We start from the raw sequence: 12,144 nt of genomic DNA, 5'->3' as shown, positions 1-12,144 counted from the left end.
GCTCCGCCTCCACCTTTTTTCTTTTGCAGGAGGTGTCTAGCGGCAGCCTCCTGGGGAGCAGGTTGGCCCAGCAGCACCTGTCCTGGGAGACTCGGGGCCTTGGCCTGACTTTCCCGGCCTTTGCTGCCTCATGAGGGAAGCGGTTCCCCCTGGCGGGTTCTTGGGCAGAGCTGGCTATCTCTGAAGCTTGGGCCTTGGGAAGGACCTGCATCACAGGGAGGCTGGGCTTTCCCGGGAGCGGCAGGGCAGGCTTGGTCCAGGGCGGGGGACGGGGCTGACCGTCTTCCTTCCTGCACGGGGACCAGTAGCTCCATCCCACAATGCATCACTGTGCCCTGAGCCCCCAGGGACCCCGGTCACCTGATCTCCGGGAGAGCCAGCTCCCCTGTCTACACCAGTATGACTGCTGGCGGCTCAGAACAAAGAGGCCAACCCCACCCTGCCTCTCCTTCCCACTGGCCCCCTCTGCATCCTAGGCCACCAGGTGAACCTCCTTTCCTGGATTCCCATGCTCTTGGGGGACCCCCCCGGGGAATGCCTGGGTCCTCAGAGGTTTCCTGGAGCATAGACCCTGGCCCCAAAGCAGTGCTCCCCTTGGTTTCAGGGCCTGAGATGCCATTCCTCCACCCCGACCCTGGGCTGTGTCCCTCCCCAGGGTGCACTCTGTGGTGCTGGCCTTGCGGGGGACCGCCTCAGGAGGACCCAGTTCCACCGGCTTCCCCCTTGCCCCCGCCTCTGGCTGTGACCCACCGGCCAGCGTGAGGCCCACTGCTCTGGTCTGTTTCCCCGGAATAGCTGCCGGCCGGCTCCAGGATGGAGACTGCGCCAGGCGGACAGGAGCCATAAATCACGTGGCGCGGAATGCTGGGCTGGGGGAGGGGGTGACAGAGCTGCAGAGCAGGCTACGGGGGCCTCGGGCCACAGATGATCGGCTCCAGTGGGAGGTACCATGTGTGGGGACGGGGCTGGCGCCCAGAACAGTGCGGAGAATGGCCCAAGGTCACACAGCGGCCTGCCTTCCCTTATTCTGAGCCGACTGGGTCCTGCCTCTGAGCAGAGGCTCTGGCCTGGACCTCGTGAAGGCTGGGGACCCTGTCCTGCCTCTCAGCAAGGAAGCCCGCCCCACCGCTTCCCAGCCTGCACCACCTGGGGAGTCCGGCTAGGGGGCCTGACCCTCCTGTCAGGGCACATGGGAAGAGAGGCTGTCAGGAGATGTGGGGCGGAAGGAAGGACACACGCTGGCCGGGCACAGAGCTGCTTCTCCAGGGCCTCGGCCCACAGCGGGCACCCCGAGGAATCTGCCTGCTTGCCCGCCTGCTGTGCAGAGTGGAGCCCCTGTCGCCACGGCTTCAGACGCCCCCAGAGGCAGGAAGCCCTGGCACTAGCCAAGAGCCGCCAGTCGGGCATGTGCTGTGCTGTGCTGTGTGTAGGCACATGTGCCCTTCAGTCTCTGAAGCCCTTGGGTGAGCATTGCCCAGGCCACAGCAAGGTAGCATGGTCCCTGCTCAGGTGCCACACAGAAGTGCCAGGTGATGAGTGTCTCGTGGCTGGCAGAGGGCTTTCAGGGGCAGCTGTCAGTAGCAGGAGCCATTCACTGTACATTTGGGAGGAGGTAGCAGTCAGGAAGGCTTCCTGGAGGCAGCAGCTTCCAGTCCAGACCTGAGGGTGATTCCCAAGAAGCCAGGCAGCGAGGAGGGGGCAGAGGAGTGTACTCCAGGCAGAGATGGGGGGCAGGGGAGTGTACTCTGGGCAGAGGGGAGGGGACAGAGGAGTGTACTGCAGGCAGAGGGCAGTGAGGGCAGAGGCCGATGGCCAGAGAGGGCTCATTCACAGGGCTGAATGGAGTCCATTGTGGCCAGAGTGTGGTGTGTCCAGGAGGAGGGACGCAGCAGCCTGGGTGCAGGCGGCAGAGGCTGGAACCCGAGAATGGTGGGTCCAGGGAAGGTTGGAAGCTACCCTGCTTTCCCCGAGGGCTGCAGCGCCCCTGAGGTTCTGGTGTGATTTTGGGGGTCAGTGAGGAAACTGAGAGGTGCAGGAGGCAAGTGGCCACCTGCCTTCCACAGCCAGGCCTGCTGCCCGCCCAGGCCCACCATCTGTCTGTCTGCACACTGGGAGCCTGGGGGGCACGGGGCATCCTGTGTCACTGTCCCGTGTGTAGGGTAGTCTGACCCACTCGGCCCGCTGGCACTTCCCGTGCCTATGATTGGGGAACAAGGGGACTCCGCCAGCTCTGCCCCAGGTCCGGGCCTTCTGGTTGAGGAGGAGGGATGGGCCCACCGCTACCAACTGGGGGACTGCTGGCAGCCACCCCCACATCCCACTGGTCCTTCTCCTGTCCCCTGTGGCCCCTGCCCTGCCCAGCCCAGTTCCCCACCTGCCCGCCGGCCACAGCCTCCTGCTCTGCTTCCTGCCCACTGGTCCCCCTCCCATGGCAGCCTGTGAATGTTCTCGCTGATGGGTGGAGCTGTCAGCACCGCCCCTTGTGCCTAGCCAGGGGCACCTGTTCCCCACCCCTCCAGGACAGTGCCCCCTGTGTCCCTCATACCTGACTGTGCTGCCTCTACTCTTGATCTGGGGGACCTGGGGTGGGGAGTTGGTGCTGGTAGCTCTTAGCTGGACAGGGCGGGGCTGGGAGTTAGAGAACTTGTATGTGCTGGGGAGGGGACAGCCTGGAGGAGGGGGCCAGCACATGGGCCAGCTGGAGGCAGAATGGTCCCATCCGATCAGCTTTTTTTAAATTTTTTTATTTTTGAGATGGAGTCTTGCTCTGTTGCCCAGCCTGGAGTGCAGTGGCCGGATCTCGGCTCACTGCAAGCTCCACCTCCCGGGTTCACATCATTCTCCTGCCTCAGCCTCCCTAGTAGCTGGGACTACAGGCGCCGCCACCGCGCCCGGCTAGTTTTTTGTATTTTTTAGTAGAGACGGGGTTTCGCCGTGTTAGCCAGGATGATCTCGATCTCCTGACCTCGTGATCCGCCCGCCTCGGCCTCCCAGAAGTGCTGGGATTACAGGCGTGAGCCACCGCACCCGGCCCCGATCAGCCTTTTAAAATCTCCCCGTGTTTCATTTCTATTTACACTTGCACAATGATGCGCCTGTCCCAGAAAACTGGAGTCAACAGCAGAGCAGCCCGGCTGGCGCCCTGCTGCCCGAGTGGGCCGCCTCAGCGCAGCGGGCCGTGCATGCCGCCTTCCCCCTTTGCCTGTGTGATTGTAGGAGCGTGTGGCTGTCCTGGCTGCTGTTTTATAACCACGCCCCATGCTGTGAGCATCTGCTCCTGGCGTTAAATATTCATGTCAGCAGCATCTCGCGAGGCTCCCTGGCAGCCTTGGGTGGAGCCAGCGGCTGGGCCCTTCTTGTTGGGCTCTCGGATTGGGCCCATGGGCTGCTTTGCATGCCCGGGCTGGAGGGCCTGGCTGGGCACCTCATCCCAGAACCGGCTCTGCCTGGCAGGGCCCAGCCTCGCACCTGGCCGCAAAGGTGCATCTGGTTCAGCAGCGCCTGTGCCTTGGTCCTGTGGCCCGTGGGTGCCGGGCAGTCCACGAAACCGTCTCCCCCTCGGGGAACTTCATGCTTCAATGGCCCAACAAGAAGGAGCAGCAGAGTGATGCAGGGAAACTGAGTCGATCCTTGGAGGGAGAAGGTTTGGAGAAAAGCGGGGCGGGGGGTGCAGTTTTTAAATGAGGTGCTCAGGGAAGCCTTTCCTTCTGGTTACATTTGTGCAAAGACAAATATAGGGCCATGAGGCTGGTCGGGAGAGGAAGGTTCCAGAAGAGGGAATGGCGTGTGCAGAGTCCCCGAGGCAGCATGGCTGGTAGGGCCCAGGCAGGAGGCCAGGGTTGGTGTGGCCCTGAACAGGGGTGCTGAGGGCCAGGGGTCTCCTGCAGAGCCAGCCCAGGGAGCAGGCTCTGGCTGCTGAGACCAGCAGAGCTGGGGGCAGGTGGCCGCGTCGGGTGGCATTTGAAAGCAGAACTGACAGGACTGGCTGGGGGAGTGGATGTTTGCAGGACAGCAGAGGCGGGGGCTGCGTGGATGCCACCTGGGTTTCTGGCCCCAAACAGCTGACCCCGAGGGCAGAAGAGGAGGTTTGTGGTAGCCCCTCTTCCCGAGGGCCAGCCACAGCCCCTTCCCCAGCAGAGGGGGGCCAGGTGTTTGGGGGGATCCGTGAGCGGCCTGGGGCGAGTAGCACAGCAGAGCAGTCAGAGCACAGGGCATCTCCCGGGTCCCCAGCAGAGAAGCACAGCCTGGCCTCCCCCAGAGGGAGCCTCCCGGGGCAAGGACCCCAGAGTTTTGGTCTTCAATGACTGGGCCCTTTCTGCCCCAGGCATGGACTTGCTGCTTACTGGGGACCCACCCTCCTCCCCTAATTCCTCCTGAGACACTGAGGGGTGGAGTGTCCGTGTTTTCACCTCTGACCCAGCCTGGAAGCTCAAGGCCCAGCTCAGGTGTCGGCTTCTGTGAGGCCTCCCTGCCCCGAACCATTGCTCCCCGGCGCTTGGGGCAGATCTGGGCGCGTCTACAGGTGGCCTGTGTGCCCCACCCTCCCAATTAGGCGGCCTTCCTCAGGGGCCCAGCTGGGCATCCACAGCCCATCACCTCTGCAGAGACTGGCTGTGCCCTCAGCACATAAACGGGAACAGGCTGTGGCACTGTGGCCCTTGTGGCAACGCCACTGCTGTGGTAGCACCCTCTTCCTGAGGGCCAGCCACAGACCCGGCACTGGTTCCCGCAGAAACGGGTCAGCATGGGCCGGACATGCAGGCTCAGGCCACAAAGGCCCTGGCAGGGCTGGGATCCCAGCCCAGGCAGTCTGGCTTCTTTTTTTTTTTTTTTTTTTTTTTTGAGACAGAGTCTTGCTCTGTGGCCCAGGCTGGAGTGCAGTGGCACAACCTCGGCTCACTGCAAGCTCCACCTCCTGGGTTCACGCCATTCTGCCTTAGCTTCCCCAGTAGCTGGGCTTCCCGTGAGCCACCACACCCAGCCGGCAGTCTGAGCTTCTGAGCCTAAAGCAGATGTACTTTTTACATCGTTACCCGTTCTCATGGGTTTTAATTGAGAAAGTTCCAAGACGGTGCTGGCAGTTGAGGTCCGATGCCACGGCTCCGGTTCTTGTAAAGGCCCTTGTCATAGGTGCAGGCCACACTGCTGTGTGCACTGCCGTCCTGGGAGCACCTTTCCAGGACCGGGCAGTCTCTGCTCATAACACAGACAGTGTGGCCTGCGAAGCTGATGAACTCCAGCCTTTACCAGGGCAGTTCGCCGTCCTTGTTCTGAAGGGCTTGCCCGTCATCTTGTCTCCCGGCCACTCCAAGGCTGCCATTGTGGCCAGATTCTCTCTCCCCCACGCTCCTCCGATATTTTTTTATACTTATAGACAAATAGGCATTTACTCAGATTCCTTCCCTCCGTTTTCGTTACACAAGCGATGGCAGGGTATACATGCCGCTCAGTGTTTTTGATTTACGTCTAAATATATTTTTTAACGTAGACACAGTCTTGCTGTGTTGCCCAGGCTGGTCTCACACTTCTGAACCCAAGCAATCTTCCCGCCTCAGCCTCCTGCGCCGCAGGGATGACAGCTGCACACCAGCACACCTGGCTCAGGCTCATTTAAAAATGGTTTTTTAGAGACAAGGTCTCACTATGTTACCCAGGCTAGTCTCCAACTACTGTGCTAAAGCGATCCTCCTACCTTGGCCTCCTAAAGTGCTGGGATTACAGGCATGAGCTGCCGTACCCGGCCTGCAAGTCTCTGAATGCATGTTTCCATTTACTTTGTTTTTTTTTTTTTTTTTTTTGAGACGGAGTCTCGCTCTGTCACCCAGGCTGGAGTGCAGTGGCCGAATCTCAGCTCACTGCAAGCTCCGCCTCCTGGGTTCACGCCATTCTCCTGCCTCAGCCTCCTGAGTAGCTGGGACTACAGGCGCCTGCCACCTCGCCCGGCTAAGTTTTTGTATCTTTAGTAGAGACGGGGTTTCACTGTGTTAGCCAGGATGGTCTCGATCTCCTGACCTCGTGATCCGCCCGTCTCGGCCTCCCAAAGTGCTGGGATTACAGGCTTGAGCCACCGCGCCCGGCCGCATGTTTCCATTTACTGAAGGAAAATACTTTGAGTGGGATTCCTGGGTGCTGGGGTAGGTCTGTGCTTACCTTTATAAGGGCAGTTTCCCAAAGTGATTGTACTGTCTTATAACCCCACCAGCAGAGAGTTTGCTCTACACCCTCGCCACCTCGTAGAGTTGCCAGTCTTTTCATTTTAGCCATGCTAGTGGATGTGTAGAGAGATATTTTACTTTATTTTACCTCATTTTATTTTATTGATACGGAGCCGCACTCTGTCACCCAGGCTGGAGTGCAGTGACCCAGTCTCGGTTCACTGCAACCTCCGCCTCCTGGGTTTAAGCGATTCTCCTTAGCCTCCCGAGTAGCTGGGATTACAGGCGTGTGTCACCATGCCTGGCTAATTTTTGTATTTTTAGTAGAGATGGGGTTACCATATTGTCCAGGCTGGTCTTGAACTCCTGACCTCAAGCGATCCACCCGCCTTGGCCTCCACAGTGCTGGGATTCCAGGCATGAGCCACCGCGCCTGGCCTGTGTGTGTAGAGAGGATTTATACCAGTCTTAGATTTCTCACACAAATCGCAGGGGCCTGAAATACTGGCTGATATTTTGTGGAGGATTTTACATCTGTGTTCGTGAGGGGCATTTATTGGTAATTTTCCTTCCTTGACGCCGTGTTGTGAGGTTTTGGTATCAGAGTTATGCTGGCCTTGTAAAATAGGTAGTATTCTTTCCTTCTCTGTTGTTTGAAAGAGTTTACGTACAGTTTATGTGGTTTCTTTCCAAAATGTTTTATAGAATTCACCAATATGGACCTGCAGTTTTCTTTTTCTTTTTCCTTTTCTTTTCTTTTTTTTTTTTTTTTTGAGATGGGGTCTGGTTCTGTTGCCCAGGCTGGAGTGCAGTGGTGCGATCATGGCTCACTGCAGCCTCCACCTCCTGGGCTCAAGCGATCCTCCTGCCTCAGCCTCCAAGGTAGCTGGGACTACAGGTGGTGCGCGCCTCCACACCTGGCTAATTTAAAAAATTTTTGTAGAGACAGGGTCTCACTGTGTTGCCCAGGCTGGCCTCAAACTCCTGGGCTCAAGCGATCCGCCCACCTCAGCCCCCAAAGTGCTGGGATTACAGGCGTGAGCCACCGTGCCCGACCTGGACCTGCAGTTTTCAGAAAAGGTTTTAATTATGGATCCAAATTCCTTAACAGGTAACAAACTTTTCAAACTTCCTCTATCTTTTGGTACCCGTTTTGGTAATGTGCATCTTTGGAAGAATTTGTCACTGAGTTGTCAGATTCATTGGCATGAAGGTACACCTTTTCTTCCCCTGTTGGACCAAAAAGCGGTAGGGTCTGTACTGTGGTTCTCTTTCATTTCTGATATGGGTAGTTTGTGTTCTCACTGTCTTTTTGTTGTTCAGCTAGAGTTTCGTTCGTTTGTTTTTGTTTTTGTGTTTTGGGGGTTTTTCTGGAAACAGTCTCGCTCTGTCGCCCAGGCAGTGGTGTGATCTCCACTCACTGCAACCTCCACCTCCCAGCTTCAAGCAGTTCTCCTGCCTCAGCCTCCCAAGTAGCTGGGATTACAGGTGCCTGAACCACGCCTGGCTAATTTTTTTTTTTTTTTGAGACGCCACACCATGCTGTTTTTTTTTTTTAAGAGATGGGGCAGCCAGGTGCAGTGGCTCATGCCTGTAATCCCAGCACTTTGGGAGACCAAGGCGGGCGGATCACCTGAGGTTGGGAGTTCAAGACCAACCTGACCAACATGGAGAAACCCTGTCTCTGCTAAAAATACAAAATTAGCTGGGCGTGGTGGCACATGCCTGTAATCCCAGCTGCTTTGGGACGCTGAGGCAAGAGGATCGTTTGAATCCACGAAGCGGAGGTTGTGGTGAGCCGAGATGATGCCATTGCACTCCAGCCTGGGTGACAAGGGTGAAACAAAGTCTCAAAAAAAAAAAAAAAGATGGGGCTGGCTGAGCGCAATGGCTCACGTCTGTAATCCCAGCATTTTGAGAGGTTGAGGTGGGCAGATCACCTGAAGTCACGACTTTGAAACGAGCCTGGCCAACATGGTAAAATCCGATTTCTACTAAAAATACAATAATTAGCCAGGCGTGGTGGCTATTTGGGAGGCTGAGGCAGGAGAATTGCTTGAACCTGGGAGACGGAGGTTGCAGTGAGCCGAGATCGTGCCATTGTACTCCAGCCTGGGCGACAGGGTAAGACTCCATCTCAAAAACAAAACAAACACACACAAAGAACAGTGTTTTCTGACTGCGCCTCTGCTCGTCAGTCCAGTTGTAAGTAATAGGGTAGGGCCCAGGCTTGTGAGCGCCATGGCCTTCATCCCGTCAGTACCTCCGGCGCCACCTCTGTCCATGTGACGCCATGGCCACCTTGCAGGCACGAGGAGAGCAAGGGCCGGGTCCATTTTGTACTTAGGAGGGAGGAGGGATGGCAGGTCCTGCAGGCCTGGCTGGGTCCAGCTCTCCCGCCAGGCAGCTGGGCATTTTTCAGCCTTCCTAAATAGACGCCTGCATCCCATGGGCTGCAAAGGGCACTGGCTCTCTGAGTGGCCCTCAACAGGACACGGGCCGTGGTGAATGGCCCCGAGAAGGGGATGGGCGGGAGTCCTCCCTCATTCTCCTCCCTCATCCTCCTCCCTGGGCGGCCCCCACCTCTGCCCCACATATCTGTCCCGCCAGCTTCCCATTTCCTGTTTCCTGATCTGAAGAGGAGAAGGCCGGGAAAAGCGACTGGGCTCGGGGGACCTGCCAGGGACCAGACATGCCCATGACCCTGTGTTTGTCTTCAGTCCCACAGAACAACGAGAAGCTTCAGGAGAGCCCGTGCATCTTCGCATTGACGCCAAGACAGGTGGAGTTGATCCGGAACTCCAGGTGCGCGGCTCCCCCCCAGCCCCGTGCCCTGCCGCCCGCCCGCTTTCTCCTGGGCTCACTGGAAGAGCCGGCAGCCACGCCCACTGCAGGCCCGGCTCGGGCTCAGTCCAGAACTGTGCTGCGAGGCAGTGGCCGGGTTCGCTGCCTTCCAGAAAACCCCGTCCTGAGTGTCACCCGCTGGGCTGTGCCCACTGCCTGTACCCTGCAGCCCGCTAGAGAGAGGCGGATTGACCGTCCCCTTTTAACACGGTCTTGCCCTCTGCCTGTGGGACCATCCTGGGCGCTGCAGGGTGCTGAGTAGCATTCTTCGCCTCCACCCACTCCATGCCGAGAACACACCCATGTTGTGACAGCCACAGATGTCCCCAGACGTTGTCCAGTGTCCCCTGGGGCAGGATAACGCGGGTGAGACCTCCCTGGGTTATTGGATTCCACGTACCCCCAAGAGACTCTGCGTCCCCTAATCCTCTGCCCTGCTGAGGTCCCAGAAGGCTGCACACATTGAAATCCACACCCTGAGTTGGAGGGGGAGAGAGGAGGAGAATCCCGGGAGCTGGGGTCCCTGGTTTACACCGCCCGCCTTATCCGGAATTTATTCTGGTGTCCAGCATGAGCAGGAAGTTAGGTGTTTTGTTTTGTTTGTTTGTTTTTGAGACTGAGTTTCACTCTTGTTGCCCAGGCTGGAGTGCAGTGGCACGATCTTGGCTTCCTGCAACTTCCACCTCCCGTATTCAAGCGATTCTCCTGCCTCAACCTCCCAGGTAGCTGGGATTACAGGCGCCCGCTACCACGCCCGGCTGTTCTTGTATTTTTAGTAGAAATGGGGTTTTGCCATGTTGGTCAGGCTGGTCTCAAACTCCTGACTCAGGTGATTCACCCACCTCAGCCTCCCAGAGTGCTGGAATTACAGGCGTGAACCACCGCGCCCGGCCAGAGTCAGGTTTTTTCCCAGATAATGAACGCAGGGTTTACCCCTGTGCACCGTGGATAGTGAGGTGGGATCGTTCCCTCGGATGTCCCCAGACACTGCCCTCAGATGAGGACGGTTGAACTCTAGCAGGTGAGGGGCCAGTGTGGCTGCCCGGTGCTCTGCTCCTCCCTCAGTCTCTCTCAGGCTGTCCTGCCTCCAGCTGAGACAGATTCTTGCCGGGGCAGCCTCATGGTGGGTGCTAGACCCTCAGGACAGGGGAGGCCTTTTGCCCAGGTCACCGCTGAGTCCGTGGCAGGGCTGGGCTGGGCGCCCCCATTTGATGCCCAGCTTCTCATGCTCAGCTGCTTCAGACCCACCACCTCTACTTGCTGTGGGGCCAGGTTCCCGGGGCCTCCCAGCCTGGCCCTCACACCTAGTAAGGGTTCAGAACCAGCTGAGCCAGGCTTGGCCACGGAGGCCTCTCTGCCTGGGTGACCCAAGGTGGTGACGTCACCTTCCTCCTCTTCCTTGTCTGTGAACCTGGGTCCACACAGCTCCACCCGCACTGCGTCCCTGCTGCGGGGTGCTTGAGCCAGCCACACAGTATAAAAAAATCAGTTTGGGTTTCTCCTCAGAAAGCTTCTGGACATTTCCTTTTCTTTTTTTTTCTTTTTTTGAGACGGAGTCGCTCTGTCACCGGGCTGGAGTGCAGTGGCGCGATCTCGGCTCACTGCAAGCTCCGCCCCCTGGGTTCAAGCGATATTCTTCTCCTGACTCCGCCTCGCGAGTAGCTGGGACTACAGGCATGCGCCACCACGCCTGGCTAATTTTTGTATTTTTAGTAGAGACAGGGTTTCACCATGTTGGCCAGGATGATCTCGATCTCTTGACCTCGTGATCCACCCGCCTCTGCCTCCCAAAATGCTGAGATTACAGGCGTGAACCACCGTGCCCAACCCGCATTTGTATTTCTTACGTTGAGATATGATTTGCATGCCATAGAATACGCAGTTTTTAAGTGTGTCATTGAGTGGGTTCTCGTGGATCAATAGGTAGTGCAGCTCCCACCACTGCCTAGTCTCGGAGCAATTGTGTCCATCCCCATCAGCCACCACCCTTCATCCGCTGGCCCCCACGCATCCCCTCCTATCTCCGTAAATGGGCTTGTCCTAGACATTTCGTAGAAGTGGAGTCACACACTGTGGCTTTTTTAAATGATTATTATTTGAGACGGAATCTCACTCTGTTGTCCAGGCTGGAGTGCAGTGTCGCGATCTCAGCTCACTGCAACCTCCGCCTCCCAGGTTCAAGTGATTCTCTTGCCTCAGACTCCTGAGGAGCTAGGATTACAGGCATGTACCACCGCATTCAGCTGATGTTTGTATTTTTAGTAAAAACGAGGTTTCATCATGTTGCCCAGGTTGGTCTGGAACCCCTGACCTCAGGTGACCCACCCACCTCCGCCCCCCAAAGTGTTGGGGTTACTGGCGTGAGCCACCTGCCCTGTGTGTCCTTTTGTGTCTGGCATCTCTCACTGGGCGGGACGTCCTCACGGTGCACCTGTGCTGAGGCCCGGGTCAGCCTGGCTCCTTTCCGTGGCTGGGTCACGTGCCGTGTGTATTGGTCTTTCCGTCTGTGGAAGGACACTCAGGCTGCTGCTACTTTGTGGCTGTCGTGGTCATTTCTGCTGTGAACATCCACGGATGCGTCTTTGGGTAGAGAGACTTTTTCCTCTTCTCCTGGTGATGTTTCTTATTAAAGTTTATTCTCAGGTGTTAACTGGGTTTTTTTTGTTTTTTTTTTAATTTGGAGAGTGTTTCTCTTTGTTACCCAGGCTGGTGTGCAGTGGTGCAATCATAGCTCACTGCAGCCTCCGCCTCCACGGGTTCAGATGATCCTCCTGCCTCAGCCTCCAAGCAGCCGGGACCACAGGTGTGCACCACCATGCCCGGATAATTTTTTGTATTTTTTGTAGAGACAGTTTCACCATGTTGCCCAGGCTGGTCTCAAATTCCTGGGCTCAAGAGCTCCACCGGCCTCGGCCTCGCAGACTGGGCATTTTCTTGCTGTTGTGAGCTGGCTGCTACATTCCAGCATGCACGTTTTAGCTGTTTCCTCGCAGTGAGAGGCACCTGGCTGCCCTCTCTGGTTCAGGGTTTTGCGGTCGATTCTCTTGCATTTTCCAGGGAGGCCAGCCCCTCTCCTGACCCCACAGCCACTCCTGTCTCACCTGGCCTGCACAAAAGAGTCCTGGGCCTCAGTTTCCCAGCTCTA

General features: G+C 57.4%; 3 protein-coding genes and 1 long non-coding RNA gene across 5 annotated transcripts in view; 1 reads left to right on the top strand and 3 right to left on the bottom strand.

The window, feature by feature from the left end:
* EEF2 (eukaryotic translation elongation factor 2) overlaps positions 1-12,144 on the bottom strand; it is a 97,359-nt gene that overhangs the window by 46,831 nt on the left and 38,384 nt on the right. The window lies entirely within an intron of this gene.
* Positions 1-12,144, bottom strand: part of LOC126942871 (uncharacterized) — a 224,222-nt gene that overhangs the window by 175,027 nt on the left and 37,051 nt on the right. The gene's annotated exons all lie outside the window — the stretch shown is intronic.
* The window catches only part of DAPK3 (death associated protein kinase 3), a 98,120-nt gene that overhangs the window by 69,293 nt on the left and 16,683 nt on the right, over positions 1-12,144 (bottom strand). The window lies entirely within an intron of this gene.
* The window catches only part of PIAS4 (protein inhibitor of activated STAT 4), a 175,026-nt gene that overhangs the window by 151,568 nt on the left and 11,314 nt on the right, over positions 1-12,144 (top strand). For both annotated transcript variants that reach the window (XM_050770451.1, XM_050770452.1), the window contains one exon: positions 8,876-8,960. In XM_050770451.1, the coding sequence (XP_050626408.1) occupies positions 8,876-8,960 (85 nt within the window). The remainder of the gene's footprint in view (positions 1-8,875; positions 8,961-12,144) is intronic.

Source organism: Macaca thibetana, chromosome 19, assembly GCF_024542745.1.
Source record: "Macaca thibetana thibetana isolate TM-01 chromosome 19, ASM2454274v1, whole genome shotgun sequence".
NCBI classification, from domain to species: Eukaryota; Metazoa; Chordata; class Mammalia; order Primates; family Cercopithecidae; genus Macaca; species Macaca thibetana.
The sequence above is the reverse complement of the archived record's forward strand: the minus strand, read 5'-3'. Positions and strand labels throughout refer to the sequence as shown.